The 21,329-nt window shown below is 40.0% G+C and overlaps 1 protein-coding gene across 3 annotated transcripts in view; it reads left to right on the top strand.

Moving 5' to 3' along the window:
- Nucleotides 1-20,289, top strand: part of FGD5 (FYVE, RhoGEF and PH domain containing 5) — an 89,460-nt gene extending 69,171 nt beyond the window's left edge. For all 3 annotated transcript variants that reach the window (XM_027671962.1, XM_027671963.1, XM_027671961.1), the window contains 9 exons: nt 2,348-2,431; nt 4,011-4,090; nt 8,254-8,353; nt 10,482-10,619; nt 11,699-11,801; nt 13,800-13,927; nt 15,388-15,516; nt 17,240-17,388; nt 18,151-20,289. In XM_027671962.1, coding sequence (XP_027527763.1) covers nt 2,348-2,431; nt 4,011-4,090; nt 8,254-8,353; nt 10,482-10,619; nt 11,699-11,801; nt 13,800-13,927; nt 15,388-15,516; nt 17,240-17,388; nt 18,151-18,187 — 948 coding nt within the window. In that variant the 3' untranslated portion in view covers nt 18,188-20,289. The remainder of the gene's footprint in view (nt 1-2,347; nt 2,432-4,010; nt 4,091-8,253; nt 8,354-10,481; nt 10,620-11,698; nt 11,802-13,799; nt 13,928-15,387; nt 15,517-17,239; nt 17,389-18,150) is intronic.
- Nucleotides 20,290-21,329: the final 1,040 nt, after the last annotated feature.

Below are 21,329 nucleotides of genomic sequence, written 5' to 3'. Positions count from 1 at the left end.
CTGTGCAGCACAGTATGGGCAACTTTGCAACTCAGACACTGTCTCTTATCTCACTCTTCTAAGAATTTCTCTACAAAGGCTGCTTGTGTTGCAAGTGGGATGCAGGAAGCTGCTATCAAATGGGAGACTGTTAAATGCACCAGCTGGCAGAGCTGGAGTATAGGAGGCTTTGGAGTCAGAGCTTGGAAAACGCAGCTCCAGCACATATTCAGGCTGCTCCACTGACACTCGGGGTATGTTTAACTCAGACTTGAATAGAAGAACACAGGGTTCATAATGAACTAGCCTTTAAAACATTCAGAAAAACCAAACACAGGGTAGAAGCTTTTAGACAGAAAGTACGTTACCTATGGATGCCAGCAGTTCAGCAGGGCATAAACTTGTTTGGATCAATAAATTTGGATACTGTAGGTTAGAAAACTTGCACTTACCTCTAATGTTACTGGGTACCTGTCACAACAGAGGGAATTATAAAAAAAGTAGTAACAGAAAAAAAGGTAATTAAAGAACATGTGTATCCTTCTTTCTCTGTGTTGCCAACTGTTATTTGGGGGACCGTGTGTGTGCATGGAGCAATGCAGAATAAGAATATGTCCTCCAATATCAAACTCTGAGCAGTCTGGGGATCCCAATTATTCAAAAGTATTCTGGCAAACAGGAAATGAGTCTGAAGCCCAAAGACTTGTGGGAACTCCCTTGAGGATTTTGGCATTCCATCTCTTCTACTGCAGATTCCTGAGAGGCTCCAAGATCAGCTTTTATTATGGCCCAGTCCTCACTGCTTCAGGGAACAGTGTGCGGTGTGAAGCAGGAGGATGCATGAAACCACTGGTACTGATGATAGCTCTGTCCATACCAATCATATGGTCACCACTCAGTTCTCTTCTGTAGATGTGGCAAAGGAGACAGCAGCAAGTGCAAACCCCCTGTTTCTTCATGGTTACATATGCCTTACTTCACAAGCTTTGAGATATTTGTCATAATTTCACTGTGTCAAGTTGTGGATGGTGGGATCTCTGAGTCACAGCCAACTGCTAAATACTTTGATGGACTAAAACAGAAGGATGAAAAAAATTCCAATGGGCAATTATAAAGGAAAGTCATCATTAATGTTTAGTAAAATCTTGGGATATTAACCAGAGCTGTAATGACAACAGTATGCACCACAGTGTTGTTCTTAATCAACAGTAATAAAAGAATAAGCTGCTTTTTGAAGAAACATATAAGTTTTACAATATATAAAATAAATGGAGTTTGCTGTTCAAGAAATCCCATAACCGATTATGTCAGAATCCTGAAAATCTCTCTTAGGAGTTCACTTGCTCAGGCTTAGTGCCCAAGTGCTGCAGGGCTCCATCTTAGGCCCTGTGCTCTTTAACATCTTCATCAATGACTTGGATGCAGGACTGGAAGGGATAATAGCAAGTTTGCAGATGATACAAAACTGGGAGGAGCTGTTGAGTCCCTTGAAGGCAGGGAGGCCCTGCAGAGAGACCCCGACAGATCAGAGGGTTGGGAATCATCAATCACAGGAAGTTCAACAAGGGGAAGTGCCGGATTCTGCACCTGGGATGGGGCAACCATCCCAGATGGACAGACTGGGAATGAGATGCTGGAAAGCAGTGCCAGGAAGGGGCCCTGGGGGTCCTGGTGGGTGGTCAGTTGGCCATGAGTCAGCAGTGCCCTGGCAGCCAGGAAGGCCAACCCTGTCCTGGGGGCATCAGGCCCAGCATCGCTGGGCAGGCCAGGGAGGAGATTGTCCCACTCTGCTCTGCCCTGGGGCGGCCTTGCCCAATTTTGGAGCAGTTTTGGTTACTGCAATATGAGAAAGATATTAAGCTCTTAGAGAGCATCCAAAGGAGGGCAAGGAAGATGGTGAAGGGTCTTAAGGGAAAGCTGTTAGAGGAGCAGCTGAGGTCACTTGGTCTGTTCAGCCTGGAGGACACTGAGGGGAGACATCATCAGGGTCTTCAGTTCCCTCACAAGGGGCAGTTAGTTGGTATTGCCAGGTAGTAAATGCAGAAGCTGCCTTCCCAACTTGAACATGTCATTGCCTTTAAAACAAGTAGCTGTTTCACCCATGCTGGATAAAAAAGAGCTGATTCTCTACTTGCTTAGCCATTAGCAACAGTAAAAAATGGTAAGAAATCAAAGTTCTGGATGCAGACTCCTCAGAGTTTTGTGGAAATGCAGGTCTTGATCTAAGCTGTGTGGCTTGGGCCTGTCTGTAGTAACAGTCTCAGCAGTTCATCAAGTTACTGCTTGTTCTGGGTATCCCCCTCAGGAGTAATGGGCAGGCCTACAAGCCATATTGCAAATTATTGATTTTGTCTTTCTTTTCATATAGATGAATGATGTTCTGCTGTACACATATCCCCAGAAGGATGGCAAATACCGACTGAAAAACACCTTAGCTGTGCCAGGCATGAAGGTAATGCCTCATCTGTATTATAGGCTGGAATTAAAGTTTTATAGTGAGCTGTTAGTGCTTTGCTGGCTTATGTCTCATATCCAGCAAGGGGAAAGAGGGAATGGACCTGTTATCAGGGGATTCCCTTGCCTCTTACAGGAGACAGAAGGAAGAATAATATAAAACAAACACAAAAAGATTATCTATAAGTCTATGACTTAGTATGACAGCCTTATTCAGGCTGCATAAATAATACAAGCCAAAATCACAGTTACCATGTGATCATGAAACTGGAAACAGAAAAGATTTATTATCCCATTTTGTCCATTCCTCTCTTCATATCTCCAGCCAATGCATGATCATTCCCTTCAACATATTCACTAGAGCTTAGTCTGCTTGGTTTTAAACTCCTGCTACTCAAAATTTACACAAGCCTGGTTTTCATGTGCCTTTTATCTGTTTTAATCAAAAGCATCAATGGGTTTGAAAAGCAATTAGCCAACTTTATGGGGAAAAGGTGTATTGGGAGTGATTTCATGCAGTGATATAAACACAGTCTCTTCTTCCAAAAATTTATACATTGCAGACACAATTCATCTGTCCTTACACTCTTTTCCTAAGCATCCATTGGCACCAGTACCTGTGCAACAGGAGATACTGGACTGGAGGGGTCTTTGCTTCTTTCCTAGCCATACCTCCTGCCAAGAACATTCATAACTGTTCTATAGCTAATATGCCAGGTTGCATTTATGTGAAAGAGAATTTGAAGTTACAAGCCAGGAGTCTGATGATGAAGAAAACAGATGAGATGAGAATTACTAATCATTAATTCCAGTGGAATGACAGGGGAAACTTAAGGTATTGTGAAAAGGTGGGAGGCTGATAACCCCAGGGACCCGATAGCTTAAAACTAACTCAGGGATCCCATCTGGTGTAGGAATTGCCAAAACATTCTACTGTTAAGTGAAAAGGAGTTGCAGAGCAGGTACTTGTTGAGGTATATTTGAAACATTGAGTCACTAGCATAATGATGCTTGTTAATAAAAATGTATAAAACCATGAAGCTATGTTTCGCCTCAGTGACTGCTGCTATTAGCAGGCAACTAATACACTAGAAAAGATTTTTGATGAGCTGTAGCTTTTAAGTTTGTTGGGTTTTTTTTGCTCCTAAAGAGCCTTCCTGCAGACAGGCATTCACTGAACTGAAGTGCTTTGCTGTAGAATGTCTGCATGTCAGAAAGAGATTTCTGTTCATTACAAGCATAGACATAACTTTTTCCAAAATGCTCTGACACTTGTCAGACTAAACATCTCCTAAGCTTGTCACATTAAAACTGAACCCCGATAGATACTTTATCCTTATCTTTATAGGCTGGATTAAATTATTTCTTTCCTTTAGCACCAACTGAAATAGAGAGCATTCCTCATTACACCAGCAATACAGCAAAAAAAAAACCCCTACCTGCTCACCTCTTTGCACTGAAATATGACAAAGATGGCTGGGACATCATAGATCTGTATGCATTGAGACTTGTATGGTATACTGGTTATAGACAGTTTAACTCATGTCCACATTCATGTTCATGGCATTTGTTTCTAGGTCAGTCGCTCAATGACAGAAAAAGCCCAAAACGTCCTGAAGATTGAATATGATGAACATTGCCTAATCCTGTCAGCAAGGTATTGTTCCCATGGCAGAGGGTGTTACATTCTAGAGCTGTGTCTCTAGATTAGTCCAACCAATACCCAAGACTGAAATGGTGTCTCATTCTTTTTTAACTCAGTATCGATCTGCTATTGTGACAGACAATGGCTGAGTACTTGATTACATAATCAACACTCATTATAAACTACATCATAAACTACATCATAAACTACAACTAATTCAATTAATGTACTCAGTAAAGATTAGAAGTTGGGTCTTGATAACACCTTAAAGTAAAAGGAAAGATAAGAACGTTTGTTACTAAGAAACCTGAGTACTTTCCATTATCTTTCACACGCTTTCCCTGCAACACTAAAGAGTATGTTACAAGTTCCCTTGTTACCTCATACCATTGGAGCTGCAAAACTTCTGGAGAAAATAGTAATTAGGTAATACCATGCAACAGATATAAAAGCATTTAATAGTGCTTAAATGACAAAGCCAGAATTAAACCTTACTGGCAAGCTCATGGTTTTTCTAATAAAAGAAATTTCCCTAATGAATTTGTGTACTGCTAATACTGACTGCGACTGGGAGTCAAGATCTCTGTCCTGGGATTACACGCTAATGCCAGAAAGAGATTATAGGTCAGCTTCTGATCAGTATTTTTCCTGCTTCTAGCCCAAAACTATCCTGCAAATTTACCTACAGCTATAGCAGAAAGGTGGCTGGCTTGATTTCCATGTATAATTTATTACAAAAGACATAGCACACTAGCAGTGGTATTAAAAGTCTTCCAAATAACAAGGTCTTCAATGCTTTTACACACTGACTTTCCCACCACCAGTCTCCAACAACAAAATGCCTGGAAACACAGCAGAATTCCTAAATTACACAGTGCAAGAAAAAGACAGGGAGGGCACTTTCTTATTCAGAATCAGAATTTGGAACTCTCATCCTTCCCAGAGCACTTACCATCTGTGGGCCATGCTCAGCTATCTGTCAAAACCTTTTGGTCCATTTCCTTTTATAACCACAACCATATCTGAGATTATCTTAGACCTGTGCACTCATCACAATCCTTAAAATATACACACAGTAATTTTGAGTTACCTGCCAGTTACAAAAGCAGGATGTATACAGTTCTATTGCAGAGGGGAAATAACTGCTGTACGTCCCCATTAGCCAGGGCAACTAAGCTGGCATCCCTAGTGAGCAGCTTGGGACACTTTGCTTGCATTGTTAGGATGTTTCTTTGCCTTTTGTATTCATATCAAGTCCATGCTTAGTTAGCCTAAACAAAGCATGTGAGGCCACCATGAGCTATGTTTATTTGATAGTAGATAGGACCAGGGCCTGAGACTAAGGTTGCCCTTCTGATAACAGTCATATGGAGACTGGGACAGATTCCCTTTCCCTTCCTTGTGCTGCTCATTCTGGGACTGGTCTGCCAGAAGTCACCCAAAACATTTTTTCCTCTCTCTTTCTATACTGGCTGGCAGAGCTGATACACCAGTTGGTCAGCATGCTCTCCTAACCCCACTGCACAACATCCTTGACCTGCCACACTCACAAAAAAAAGCACCAAAGGCAGAAATGTACCAGAAAGCTTTAAGTGTCCCTAAAGACTGTATATTTTACTGCTCACATCAAGGTGCTGCAAGTCTGCACTGAAGGCCACTTATTAACAACCACAGCACAAGCCTCAATGCTTTTGTACTGGTATGAGACAAGGTGAATGCACTGAGGAAATACAGCATGAGCACCAAGGACTAAAGGCAGTAGACTAAGGATGACCAAAGCTCAGAAGTCAGCGTGGTTATATGAGCAGATGGCACTGTAAAATCTTTCCACTTCCTGCTGAAAATATCTTGTTCACCTGAAGAGACATGTTATTGGTTTGCAGGGAGCTGCTAACAGATCTGAGCACAGCACCTTTATGGAGAAGGCTTATAATGCTCTTATATCTTCATTTGCATTTCAAAAATATTCTTCTTGGACACAGGGATAACCATGTGGTGCTCATATAAAATACCAGAGCGCTAGGAGAAAGCAATGTTACCTCCTCAAAGGCTAATTTAGAGTGATAGTGGTAGCACTGCAACAAAATCCCATCTCAGTCCAATTTCTGTGTTCCGTGGATGTCCCCTACTGCAGTGACAATTTGACCCTCTCTATTTGTTTAATGAAGAATATATAAGCCAACATAGATAACTGATAGCTCAGCACAAAAGATACATCCCAAAAATTCCACAAGGACCAAATGTGGCAATGGTGATTCACAGGCTGAGCTTCTCTGAGCCTCAGAGGTTCAGCAAAAATTCCTCTGAGCCTTCATGCAACCAGTCAAATAGCTCATTAGGAACAGGCCAGTGCCAATTGACATAATTTATCTTATCAGCAGATGGGTGTTATTCCCACATGTAGTTGCTAATAACCTGCAATTATTGCCTAGAGATGTTTAATGGAGTGGAGAAAAGGTTAAAGGGGCCAGTTAGATATGAGGCTTTTAATAGTAGGCTGTCCCTCTTACCTTGTCTTTCCTAATGGGACTTCAGTTTACATCACTATATGGGCCATGGTTTCCTTTGTTTTTTGGTTGTTTTTTTGTTTTAATCATATCTTAATTCTCAAGTGAAGAGAATTTCCAAGAAAGAATTAGCAAGAGAAAGGTTTAAGCCAAGACTCCTGGCTGTGAACATGATTTGTCTGGAAGATACAGACATCTTCAGATTTCTTAGAAAGTGTAATTTGACAGGTAGTAATTTTGGTAGAAATAAGGAGTGACTAGGCTGGATGAAGCCAGGCTGGATAGAGCTCTGAGCAACCTGGTCTAGTGGAAGGTGTCTCTGCCCACAGCAGATCATTTGGAACACAATGATCTTTAAGGTCGCTTCCAACCCAAACCATTCCATTCTATGATTCTATGACTAGTAGTGTGTGTCTTGACAGAGATGATCTCCTGTGACATAGCCCTTTGGCTTCCAGAGGTTAGCCTATATGCAGTACATGGACTAGCTCTGAGTTTCTGCTCCAGGCTTGTTGAATTTTGCAGAGGCTGGTGTTTTTGAGACAAGGGCTTATGCTCATGGTGCAGAGGGATGCCAAGTCAAAGATCATCAAGAAAATCTGGCACTCCCTCTCCCTTTGTGCCCCCTTTTTTTTTTTTAAGACCACAAAACACAAATTGTTCTCAGACATCTTGTTTGGTGGTCTTCATGAGGACGGTGTGAGGAAATCACAGCTGAACAGCAGCTGGCAATGATGCCACTACTAGATTTTACAACAAAGTCTAGTGGGTAGTTTTAATGTGAGTGGCTGGTATGATCTGGGGGAGACCACACTGAGTTACATTCCCTCCTGTGACTGAGGCTAGAAACCACTAGAACTGTGCAGAGTTTCAGATGGACAGGAAGCACGTAGTTTGAAGTCACAGCAGAAAAACCAGCTAACACAAGCAGGACACCTCATGGCTGTAACAGAGCGAATGCATCTGGGAAGGAACAGGCACTAAGAGCCTGGCTTTTGGGGGATAGCTGGACTGGCAGGGAAATGCAAAGTGTTCACTCCTTTGCCTTGTGCAAAGGGGGCATCTAGGGGCCAATCTGGAGAACTACTGGCCTCCATGTGTACCTGCAACTACAGGGAATACACAACTTTCTTCCCAAATTGCTGTCTTGGCCTCTTGCCAGGAGACTGGAGGTTGTCTGTGATGGACCTAGAGGAAAATGAAAGCATTCACACCTGTACCGTTGGTGACAGGCTTCTGCATTTCCCAATATGCAGATCATCTGAGCACCCCACTACAGAGATGAGCAGAAACACACCTTGAGCAACCCATGCCAATGCTACATACAATAGAGTGCCTAAAAGCTAGAGAAGACAGGACAAAAAGAGACAATTCATATTGTCCTGTGTGATCTAGGATTGAGCAGCTTACAGCAAAATCAGAGACTACTTAGAAAAATTTTCTGAGCGTTTAGTTCCTTCTAAGTCACAGTCCTAACCATGGAGCTACACTACTCATTGTGCTGAATATGTTCAACAGTCAATTTTGTTCCTGGTCAGAAAACTGTCAGTTCAGTGCAATAGTGCAAGAAAGCAAACATTCATAAAGTAAAGCTTTTCTCCTCTGACCAGCTTGTTTCAGTCCCTACTGTGCATGGCATTGACTGCTCTGTTGTATTTCATTCCACAGCTCTTGCTCAGAAAGGGATGACTGGTACAACTGCATCAGCAGACACATCCCAGATGACTGCAAAGCTCACAACACTTCGACTTTCCACAGCAGCGTGGAGGTAAAAGGAGGCCAAGTCTTTCAATGCTTGAAAAGGGAAAGAGGGAGAGAAAGAGAGAGAGGAAGGACAGAGGGTTATAAAATTCAGAATCCTAGTAGCCAGATGTTCTATTTTCTTTTAAACCAGTATGCCAAGCTTGAACAATGAAACTCATCACAGCTCATGGGCCACCTCTGAAATGTTAATCACACACTATACTCTGTGGCCTTTGCTTAGTTCTTCTGAAGGAAGATTACTTTGTCCTGAAGGACAAACCAGTAACTATTTTTGATTAATTAAAAATAGTTACAAACTTTATAGATGTAAAAACCCAAAAATTACCCATTAGTTACACTAATGTCATACAAACAATAAAGTAACTGCCAGTGCAAACCCCACTAGTAATTTTGCAATTGTACCAGCACAATTATGTATATTATTACCTCACTATTTTCAGTTGTACTATGCTCAGTTAAGAAGGCAAAGAATGCATCTGATAAAAAGTAGCTTATGTAGAACCCCAGTTTTACTAAATAAGAAAGAGTGCTGGTGAGGCCACATCTGGAGTGCTGTGCCCAGTGCTAGGCTCCTCAGTATGACACATGGAAACGCTGAAAAGCCCAACAAAGGGCAACAAAATGATAAGGGACTGGAGCATCTCTCCCATGAGGAAAGGCTGAGAATGCTGGGACTGTTCAACCTGGAGAAGGCTCAGGGAGGATCTCATCTATGTGTACAAGTACCTGGAGGGTACAAAAAAGACGGAGCCAGGCTCTTCTCAGGGGTGCCCAGTGACAGGACCAGAGGCAGTGGCCACAAACTGAAACACAGGAGGTTCCCTCAAACAGCAGCAAACACTTTTTCACTCTGAGGGTGACCAAGCACTGGCACAGGTTGCCCAGGGAGGTCGTGGAGTCTCCAGCCTTGGAAATGTTCAAAGGACAGCTGGACACAGTCCTTGCCAACAGGTGCTACATAGCAGTAGCACCTGAGCAGAGTGGGTGGACCAGATGACCTTCAGAGATCCCTTCCAACCTCAACCAGTTTGTGATTAAACTTGAAATTTTTTAAGACCTCAGAAAGTAAAAAATTAATTCAAAACCAAAACAGGATTTTTTTTCTGGCCTGTATCTAATCTACTTTCAAATATTTAACAAGAAAAAAATAGAAATTAGTCAGTATAGCAATCTAAAACAAATCCTTTTTCAACAAATGAAAAAATAACTTCTTTTCCAGCTCTGCTTCTGATGTAAACCTGAATGTGCACATGAGGAAAATTTGGAGGAATTTGATTTGTCTGTCTTTAGATCCTATTTGTCTGCAGAAGTCTAATTTCCACATAGGAAACCTTCCTAACAAACAGTCCTTCAAAAGCACAAGAGTTTGTGTTATTTGTGCCAAATGCTGAGCTGCTGTGAACTGACAGTGGGGGGCCCCTAATACTTTGGTGGTGAACCTGAAGTAACATAGCTTCTCAGCACAGTTTATTAGATTGGGTTCAGTTCCACATGGACCATGGCTCCCTGGGCTTGAGCAAAGGCACCTGAACAACACTGCGATGCAGTGCATTGCAAGAACTGGGAAAAGTGAATACATTTCTCCCTTAGATATATTCAGATCAGCCATGGAAAGCATGGATCAGATTTGGAGTAGGAGTAGGGGAGGGTAAATTCATCTTTGGTTTTTGTGTTTTCTTTACTCTCTGTTGCATCATCACAGAACTGTCCCAAAGTGTAATGACATAAAAAGCTCAGGTACTTTTTTGATTGAAAGCTGTAGAACTTTTTATGGATATTATTTCAAAAGTTTCTGATAAAAATATGGGTTTAACTCATGTTCTTACCTGTAATTTTCATATGCACTTCATCAGATACTTGTCTGGCATGGAAGAGTGTCAGGATCTCACAAAAAAATAGATTTGCATGGATTTTTACTTGTGACTCTGGCTTTAAGAGCACCATGTACTAATCTTTCAGTGCTGAAGCAGTTGTATGTCACTTAAAAGTGCATTAAAAATGAGGAAATGTGGGGATCTTAACAGGAGAAGGTAGATTGAAATGAGATGAGAATTGTATGGGATGGAACAGGGCTGACTGAGTGCACTTTGAAAGTGCGGATGCTTTTTCATTTATTCTTGTTTGATTTTAAGCTAAGGGAAAGGCTTGGAATACCCTTGGGTGAGAGGCCTCCTACTTTGGTACCTGTATCCCATGTCATGATGTGCATGAACTGTGGCTGTGACTTTACCCTCACTTTGAGGCGACATCACTGCCATGCCTGTGGGAAGGTAAGAGCTGTACAAGCTTCTAGGGGGGCTTTATTCGCACCTCTGGGCTGCTGGCTGCTACTGCTGTAACTTCTGCAAATTTGTAGCAACATCAAGACCTGAATTTGACTTCTCACAGAACTTGTGAGTGCTTTGCTAAATTAGGTGATTATGTTCCTAATGTCACTAGAAGAAACAACAGTAGCATTGCCTTAAGGGGTAAAAGGAGTTCCCGAAGGCGGGTAGTTAAAGCCTGACAGGATAATTATTGCTGGGTGCAGCCATTATATCTGATATATAGCTAGCTCTGAGACAAGGAGCAATACACTAAAAATACAGGCTCTGTTCTGGACCGGAGCAGTAGCACATGTACTCCGTGACCTGTCTCTTATAACATCAGGTAAAATTATCTTCCAAGAAAAGTGAAGAAATTCGGCAGTAGAGCATGGTTTGGTCAGTGACCAAAGGGAAAATTTCCTCTTTGCTCCATTGAAGAGCTGTTGCCTTTTGCCCTAAAGCTAAGGGGATCTATAAGTTTTTTTAGTTTTGTCCCTTTATTCCTGACTCTAGAGATTCACTTATATACATAAACCTGCAGTCATGTTTTAAACCATGGCTGTCTTTTAACCTGATTTTTAAAAAAATTTTAATAAAACTACCAGTGATTTTTGCTAGCATAAAAACCCCCCATTTACTTAATCTTTTTTCTAATTCCACAGAGAAAAATCAGTCTGTACTTACACAGGGATTGAAGGAACGTGCAAGCTTGCTTAAGAAAACAGTGTTACTAACAAAGCTATGAAAACAGAAGTAATTTTAAAGGTGTCATTCTGCTAGGGAAGGTGTAAATTCCTGAGGAGAAGGACACAGCAATGGTGTGCAACTAAATACAGTGTTCAATTCTGCTTGGCTTACAACAGTGTAAGCCTACAGCAATCATATTTCAGTCAGCAGACTTTCCCTGGCTGCCAGTTTTAGGAGAGAACCATGTCTGGTCCACTATCCATCTTCCTCTCCCAGCAAGCTGAGAGGATTTGTTTTGTATGTGCATATCTATAAATATAAATTATATTTATGTGCATCTTTTCTTGATGGAACAGATTGTATGTCGAAATTGTTCAAGAAACAAGTACCCTATGAAGTACCTTAAAGATCAAGCAGCCAAAGTCTGTGATAGCTGCTACGTGGAACTTAATAAAAGAGGTAGGATTTTTTCATTCTTGGCAAAACTGACAAATTGATTTCCTTCCTGTATGATGAGGAGGCTTTAGGATCTGCCTACTATGTTGTATTTTGTTAAATATGCCTCAAGCTTGAGGCATGTGTATTGAGGTTCCAGGAGAGCCAGGCTTTAATGGCAGCTGAAACTGTTTAGCAAGCCATAAAACCAAGTTTAGCAAACTGTTTTTTCAAATGGAAAGAGGGGAAATTTAGGTTAGATATACAGAAGAAATTCTTCCCTGTGAGGGTGGTGAGGCCCTGGCACAGATTGCCCAGAGAAGCTGTGGCTGCCCCATCCACAGCTGCAGCTGTGGCTGCAGTGTTCAAGACCAGGCTGGACAAGGCTTGGAGCAACTTGGAATAGTGGGTGTCCCTGCCCATGGCAGGGGCTGGAATGAGATGAGCTTTAAGGTCCGTTCCAACCCAAATCTTCTATGATTCTAAGCCAGGTTCTCTGAGGGCTTCCCTGTCCTTTTTAATAAACCAGAATAATGGTAAAACTATGTCCTGTGAGGAGCAACTGAGAACTCTGGGTTTGTCTCCTTTGGAGATAAGGAGGCTGAGGGGTGATATTGCTCTCTACAGCTTCCTGAGGAGGGGACGTGGAGACAGTGGTGCTGATCTCTTTCCCGTGTGATGCAGTGACAAGACACATGAGAATGGTTCAAAGCTTCATCAGGAGAGGTTCTGACTTGACATGAGGAAACCTTTCTTTTCCCAGCCGGTGGCCAAACATTGGAACAGGCTTTCTAGAGAGGTGGTCAATGCCCTATGCCTCTCAGTGTTTAAAGGACATTTGGACAATGCTCTTAATAACACGATTTGACTTTTGAGCAGCCTTAAATTGGTCAGGCAGTTGAACTAGATGATTGTTGTAGGCTCCTTCTAACTGAACTGTTTTGTTCTGTGATGTAATTATAGGTGATAACTCTTCCCTGTCATTTCTAATTAATTATCCATTAAAGTAAAACAATGGCTTTGTGGTTCTTCACTGTCCTCATCCATGTTGTAGCTTTTACAAAAAGAAATGCTGGGGTAAAGTGCAGAGTCACTAAGAGCTTTTCTACATAGGGAGTTAATCTGGTTACAGATGAAAGCATAAATTCAAAGCAGAAGACCTACTGCCTATCTAGAACGGTATTATTATCCTAATACATAAGTCTCTTTTCTGATTTAAATATACATCCAAATCAAAGACAAAAGGGGGAGAGGGGTTACAAATATATGAACAGAGAGTGAATAGGACATAATTTTCTTGTACAACTACTCATGTAGACAATCTCTAATAAAAAGCATATTATATTGCCAAGAATAAAAAGGTGTGGACAAATGAAGTTTAGTTTTTCCATTCTGACTGAAGAAATTCACACTAGCCAAGCAAACACATGAACAGGTGCTGTCACAACAGCCAAAAAAATCATCTCCAAGCCACTCTGTGTCCAAGAAGCGGTACTTCAGACTTGTGCTAAAACAATGCTATCTTTTACTAAGAGCTTTCAAATAATGTGTGTTGCCAGAAGTGGAATCATGAAGATGTGAACTCAGACAAGTGGAGTTAATGGAGATTTTCAGAGCCAGAAGAACTGTCTCCCATGCAGAATTCAAAGAAAATGGTTCATACAGAAAGAATGTCCCATTAGTGAATCTATCCCGCAAAGATGTTATAGAACATAGAGAAGATGTCAAAGCCATTTGCTTACTGCTTATTTTAAATAACAAGAAAACAAGCTGTGCTGTGCTTTGTCAGCTTTCTTGCAGGCTTCTTTCAAGCACCTGTAGGTTATTAAAAAAAGGGTGCTATGGAATCCACTGATCAGACTTAAAGAGGTGATTTGAAAGAAAGGCTAAAATAAAAACTGAAGGAGGCATTGCATTTTCCTTAGTCATTTACATTAGCGTATTGTGTGTCTCTTACACAGCCTGATATGTATCAACTCATCCATTGCCCCCTTCCCTTTCTGAATTTTCTTAATCTTGCAGAGCGGCCACTAAGCATGAGCTTCCCTCCAACTTCATCCAGGTGTTCAAGCAGTGCCTTCTCTGTTTTCCACAATATTCATTATTCATCTTTTAAGAAACAGAAGAAGATCCCTTCAGCTCTCATGGAGGTAGGACCAAGCTGCCTGAGAAGGGCAGGAGACTCGAGGAAACTCTGTGCTCTTACTTCAGCAGCTATGTTTATGCTGTATGCAGTAGGCTCAGCACATGCCTTGGTTTACTTTCATCATGCAATTATTTTTTTGTTTTTCACAGTAGTGTGTAAAATACAAAAATACTCTGAGCTCTGGAGATACCACAGAAGTGTCTTGAGCCCACTGAGAAACCCAGTTAGAGTATGATACTTTAATTCGCTCATCAGCCTGTGAAGTCCTGAAAAAAAACGAAACCACCTTCAAGATACTAGATAGAACAACAGAGCAGATCATAGACACTGACAATCTTACCAATGTAAACAAAATTCCCACCAATTTCAATGGGGCCATGACTTCTAAAGCTGTATTAGTTTTCTTTCCAGGAACAAGGTGCCAATCATTTTGATGTATTCTAAGTAGCTAAGCTGCCCATTGAACTTGAGCACAGCAAGGTACTTCCATTTCCTGCAGGTATTTATCATTGTATAAAGCAATGAGAGTGCAAACATCTTGCTGAACTCACTCTAGAGTCAAGACACTGGAATCTCTTGAGGTTTGTTTGTGAAACTGCACCAGAGATACAACCATGTAACACAAACACACAAATTTAATATTGAAAGAGCCAGCCGGCAGAATTTAAACCTCATGAGGGAAAAAGCATCACCTTTCTATCCACATGGAGGCAGCACATGTTTATTAACATGAACTATCTCATAATAGCATTACTCCATGTCCTGGCACATTTCTGTTCTGCTGCAAAACACTGCTATATAAATGGTCAGTGTTCTCTTCTGTCAGTGCTACAAAAGCTGGTTTTGAATCTCTGCTCTTTGTTTCTAAATCCAATACTGTTTACTGCTGTAATTTATGAAGTACACTGCACTGTGTGTGTGCATGTGTATAGTTCCAGCTACTCAAAATCTGGATTTTTAAGAACAGAACATTAAACACTTAGATCTCAAAATATTTCTGTGAGAGGGGCAATTCTTCTCAGAAATATTACTACACAAGGGAAACCAAGTCATCATTAAGTGATTAATATAAATTAATATAAAACCATAGGAAAGCCCTAAATATACCCATGTTTTGAAAGTGTTCAGCCACAAGACTGTAATTCACTTTTGGAAGCATGCACTTTTAAAATACAAAAATTTCCCCAGACCTCAGAAAAGGGACAAGTTTGGCTTTTCAGAACACAACTGTAAGCTTAATTCAACTTTATATTTCCCATTAGAGTTACTGAGAACAAAATTTAACTATAAATATTCAAACAGTTAAAAAGAACTGTAATATCATGCTTACAATTTTTCTGTATCAATACTTTTAATGGTCTACTTACAGTTTCACGTGGTTGTCTGGTGTGATGCAAGCATGCATATTCAGGAGTGGAAAAGCCTTTGCTGTTACAAATCCTGATTTCTCCTACCTTGCTCCAGGTGGCAGCCTCAGGAGAGGGAGCTACCATCAGTGGTTACCTCAGCAGATGTAAGGGAGGCAAACGACACTGGAAGAAACGCTGGTTTGTTATCAAAGGCAAAGTCCTCTACACCTACATAGCAAATGAGGTACTGTGCAATCTGACTTGAAGTAGTTTCTTATCTGAGATCCCTTCTTTACTCCCTACAGGCAGAACCAGGAAATGGGAAAGGTAGAAATGGTAGTTCTCACAACTATCTGCCTTCTGAGACCCGGTCCGAACAGACTGAATCCCCAGGGAGCTCAGCCACAGCCCTAGCTGGATCTTGGCAGCCCTCAGACACTGCCCTTCATTATTTGAACTTCAGATCATTATCTGACTTCTTGCTATTCATGCTATTATAAACTGTCAACCACAGTGAACCTTAGCGTAAATATTTACACCCAAAGACTTCAAGATCCTTCAGCGTTCTCTGGTGTACTTGATAACTGCCAGATATTTTGTAGATAGATAGTGCTATGATCCATTTCTGGTGGGGAGGAGAATCTTGTCGTTTTGCAAGTATAAGTAAGACATACTTGTCCTACTAGTACCAACAGGGAAAGAGTGGAGACAGCCTGCAGAAGTCAGTATAATGCCAGCTCTGTTGGTCTGTAAGCTCCTCCTTACAGCCAAGGAGGCTAGGTTGGGTATCAACTAGATATTTTATGTATTTTGTCCTTTCCCAATCCCTCTTCTTATTTTATAATAGCTGCAATACAAATAAACTTGAAGTAAGTGTAATATAAAATTTGGTTATAATGGACAGATTTCATAAGCAAAACCATAAAATTCATTTTGCTGGAAAAAAGGACAATGCAAAAACTTCTAAAAGCAATACTTGGTACTTTAGGCCCTCAGAATACTTTGCAAACATCATGTGATGGTCGCATGAAGCAATGTTATCCCCTTTAAACAGATAAGAAGATTGAGGCATGAAAGGGTTCATGATTTGACCAGCAGTTCAGACCATTATAATCAAATTCCGTATCCCACACATTTACCTTACCTCACTTAAGCTTAAAAGTGATCATTTCTGGTTCAACAATAGGGAAAAAGCAACAATACCTAATTACACTTTGCATTCCTAGTCTGCAATGTACCTTCTAAAAGCACAGGCAAAGCCAACATACACATATAATCACTGCCTCAATACAGTGATCAAAACTGCAGCTATCACTAACAGCTAAACTGCAATTCAATTAAGGCTTATTGTTTTCTTTGACTTCTGCAAAGCCATGTCTGGCAAGCAAAATTCGTGGAAGTTTCTTGGGACTAAATTAACAATTAATTGCATTACCAGCTAGGAAATTTCAAACTAGCCTTTAGGAAAGCAAGTGTGCTGTTTGAGAAAGAGCAGATTTCTGAAAAAGTCACTAGTGCTTTGAAAGGAAATGACAAGGCACCAAAAAGACTACAATTTGCACCCAGTAAAAAAAAAATATTGAAAGAAACATAACTGGGAGAGAGTCTCAGGCTTTCAGAACTGCTGCTGGACTGTCCTATACTCTCAATAATCTCTGCTTTGCCTCCTGGACCATTATGTCAGACAGCCATCAGTGTCATGGCTAATGTGACCTGCATGGCCATGTGGATGATCACAAAGAATTGGATTTTCAGAGGTGGTGTTCAAGTTCAGTACTCAGACTAGATAAAAATGTGCGGTACAGGCACTGCTCTTGTTTAGGTAAGAGCCACGAGTCCAGCAGAACATTCACACTACTGCTTTTGCATTTCTGTCACAGCAGGGTTGTATCATTTGGTTTTCAGAAAAAGCCCTCAAACTGTTACAAGTCTTCTCTCTAAATTTTGGTTCACTTCTTTCCTTTCAGGACAAAGTTGCTACAGAGAGTTTGCCTTTGCTGGGTTTCACCATTGCCCCAGAAAAGGAGGATGGGAGCACGGATGCAGTTTTTCATCTCTACCACAAGCAGACGCTCTTTTATAGCTTCCGAGCAGAGGATAACAATTCAGCACAGAGGTATGGGGGTTGACTTCCACACTAGCCAGTGCACAGGTCCAAAAGCTTATATAGGGCTTTCCCCTCTCCTTCAGTTCAGAATGCCTTCATGACAGAGGAAGCAAGCAACTTTCAGTGTGTTGATTAAGCCAAATTACATGTGACTGGCCTGAGTGACTTTAAAAATCTACCTGGTGCTTTTAATTTCCTTTAGGAAGGAGAATTTGCTCCTCCTATGGGTAAAGAGGAGACTGAGTCTCAAGAGTCATGTCTAAAAGTCTGTCACAGGTGATTACTGTACAGAAACTTCTCTGATTTATATGTTCAATTTATGTGTTCAATCTTAGTTTTCTCATCAACAAATAATTGCTTATTTTTCTCAATTCTAATGCTACTGCTCCCACATAATAAAATAGTCACAAAATTTATATTAAAAATGCCAGCACCTCAAGACACACAGGAAAGGAAATGAGTGTTTATAGGAGGTTTTGTTGCTTTTAAACATACTACAGTGGTTTCATCTTTCCTATTCTAAGACAGCACTTAACTGTCTTTGAGACTTTACAATAATTTACTGGTCAAGACTGCACTAGAAAGCAGGAGTCCCAGTACTCAGCTCCCTGCTTTAATCACAAAACTGTAGTTCTTCATCAGAGCTAGGAAGGAAAATACAGTCTTCTTCAAGCTTTATGTTCTTAAAATACTTATTTTTCTTAAAATACATATCTTCTAAAAATGTATATAGTTTTATATGTACTGCTTTTTCTTTTCTGCCCTTTTTAGGTGGATTGAAGCCATGGAAGAAGCATCCATATTATAGCAGCTATCACACAATGAACTTGGAATAAATTCTCAGATTTCTGTACATTTCCAGCAATCCTCTTCTGACTTACAAAACTGAACAGCGTATTTCAGGCCCACTGGCCACACACACTGGATTTGAACTGTTTCCAGTTTGCTCTTTTTTCTTCCTTCTTCTTACAACCACGTTGTTGCAAATGAAAAGTTCAAAATAGAGAATATTTATGGTGATCTTTATGTATGTGCAACTCAGCCTGTACTATAAGCTTCTCCTCTGACCTCACAGTAAACTAAGTCTAACATCAAGACCAGAAAATACATGGAAACACTGACTACAGTAAGTAACAGGCTCAGATTTACTTACTCGACAGCACTACCATATTTCATCGAGTTGGTTTTGATGTCTACCACAACATGAGAAACAATGTAGTACACAACAAATGATCATTTAAAGCACTTTATCATTTTTATTGAACTACAGTTTCCTTTTCTTCATGTTTCTAAGGAGTTCTGTGGCATGATTTATTACCCATCCATTAACAAGTGCCAGCATGAAATTATGCCCCACATATGCTAAATAGCTTCCACAGAAAAGGAATAAACTACACATTCAATTTACCTGGTCTATCAACACTTCACTGGCTATGATCCAACATAATTACTTACTATCAATTTATAATTTTACACAGAGCACTGTATAATTTATGTTAAAGGGTTTAGTTTCATATCACTGCAGTACTTTGAAATGCACTTCAGTAGCTCTACAGATCCAGGCATTGAATTATATCACTTCTCTCTAAATACTGCATCAGACTCAAACCCAAAGGTTATTTGTAATTTATTATAAACCTACAGACAGTTTTTATTTAACATGTCTACCTAGTAGTGTTAAGATTTTTATCCTCTATTTAAATAGTCTATCTTTATTTTCAAAATTCCTGTTGTTTCTGCTGTTCTTGTTATGAAAAATGTCATCAAAAATTGAATGCACATAACTAGCACAGCATTTGAAATATGCTGGGTGCACTGAAATGCACTTGTCTGAACCTGCTCTGCTGGAGTGCTTTGGAACTCCTGTGGCTATACCTGTCTCACATCAGACTGCTGCCGTGCACTACATCTCCAGGGCTGGATTCTCAGCAGCCAGCTGTGTTTGTGTGACTTCAAAGATGCTGTGCTGCTTTACACCAGCTGAGGATATAGATGTCTGGAGTTTGGGGGGCTGGGTTTTTGTGTTTGGTTTGGGGGGCTGTTTTTTGTTGGGGTGGGTTTTTTTTAGGATTTGGGTTGGGGTTTTCTATAAAGAAGGTTGAGAAGTGGTGTTCTAATCATTGCAATACAATGGTTTTGTGTCCTGTATTTGTCATAATATTTGACTGAGGAATAGAACAGCATCTATGATTAAAATATATCTTTGTATAAAAATACCATGTTCAAGAATTTACTTACATTAAAATATATTGTTGGGCATTTTTATTACTTTCATTTTTCCATTTCTTTAAGAAGCTTAATGGATATCTGAATTTTTGACCCTAAAAAATTGTTTAGAATTGTCTGTGTTTTTAAAGGTCTATAATATATACCCAAATCATAAGGTAGTTCAGTTTATCACCTACACAAACAAGCTTAAAGAAACAAATACCTACTGCTAAATAAAAATATCATTGTTTTGGGGTTTTTTTTGATACAACTGAGTCTGACTATTTCATATAGCATATATTATCATGTGCAAACAGAAACCAAGTATAAGAAAAGTAAAACTTTTGATTCTTTAGTTAATGAATTAACACCAATGTTAACTCTTTATGTTAGAACCATGGCCTTGCTACCAATACACTGTAAATGTTTATCTCCCCCTTAAAACATTTTGCACTTACAAAAAAATAAGACAACATTGAATACAGAGTAAGATCTTTAACTATAGTCCCAAACAAAACAAAACTACACTACAGAATGACAATATTATGAAGATTTAGGTGCTGACATTTGGTGACTGTTGTATGAAGCTTTCAGTTAGAAGCATGAAATGAAGACATGAAAATATTTTGTTGTAAAAAATAAGATACAGTGCTATTAAACATTGTTTTAAGTAATGTAGAAAAATAAAAGAGCAAAACATAACTGCAGTTCTACAGGCTTTTCCTTTACCCTATTTTTACCTTCTTTAATTCCAGCTTTGCAGTTCCAGTTACTGTTAATAGATACTTGCCTATTAACCAGTTATCTGACAAACCAGGGAAGAGCATCAAATCAGAAGATGGTAATGGAGCCCTTCTGATGGGAACAGGATTTAGACCTAATTGTTACGATGACGTGTTTCAGTCCACACGGCATTCATCTCCTGTAAAGCCCGCCTACTTTACTTCAACTTACAGATACAAATGGTCTCAATACAGCATAAAAAAAGAGCAAAAAATGAAAATGTCCTCACAATTTCAGTCCAACTGTTAACTAAATTTGAGCAAAGCTAATCACCAGAGACAGAAATTATCATCGTTTCAGAATTATTCCAGTAATCACCTTTTAGAAAATGTTAACTTCTTAAAAGAGATATATATACTCAGTTTACTACCTGCCATTTACTTACACAGCTCTTTCCTACTGATTTGCATTTAGTATTACTCTTCCACAACAAAAACTTTGTTCCACACCTTCATAAATGTTTCAAAAAAAATTCAGTAATAAGTCACAATGAACTAGCTATTTGGCCAATAGCTGAGATGCAAGCTGCCCTCATTTGTTGTTTCAGAGTTTTTCTGTTTATTTTTCTACTCATTAAAAAGCGTTAAAGTTATTAGCCATTAGGTGCAACTAATATTTGGACCCATTTTACAGCATAGTTAAAATCTGTTTTTTAAAGTTATTAAATTATTTTTCCAAAATACAAGTCATTCAGAGATGGAGAATACCAACCTGACAAGATTCTGTGCCACTTACGTAAGCACTGCTGGTCAAGCCCTGGGACTGCTGCCCTTCCTGAGCTGATTCTCTGCTGCTTTTACGATTGATGCAAACCACACAGCTATGAATACCAACCAGGCTTTTCCTGTTTGCATGCTACTTTGATACAAAAGTAATAACGACTACTTTGGCTGTAACCATGTTCAGTGAATATCACTGCTTGTGAAGGTAAAAGAAAGTGCCAATACTCAGCGAGGGGG

Source organism: Neopelma chrysocephalum, unplaced genomic scaffold (genome assembly GCF_003984885.1).
Source record: "Neopelma chrysocephalum unplaced genomic scaffold, ASM398488v2 Primary Assembly neopelma1_97238, whole genome shotgun sequence".
NCBI classification, from domain to species: domain Eukaryota; kingdom Metazoa; phylum Chordata; class Aves; order Passeriformes; family Pipridae; genus Neopelma; species Neopelma chrysocephalum.
The sequence above is the reverse complement of the archived record's forward strand: the minus strand, read 5'-3'. Positions and strand labels throughout refer to the sequence as shown.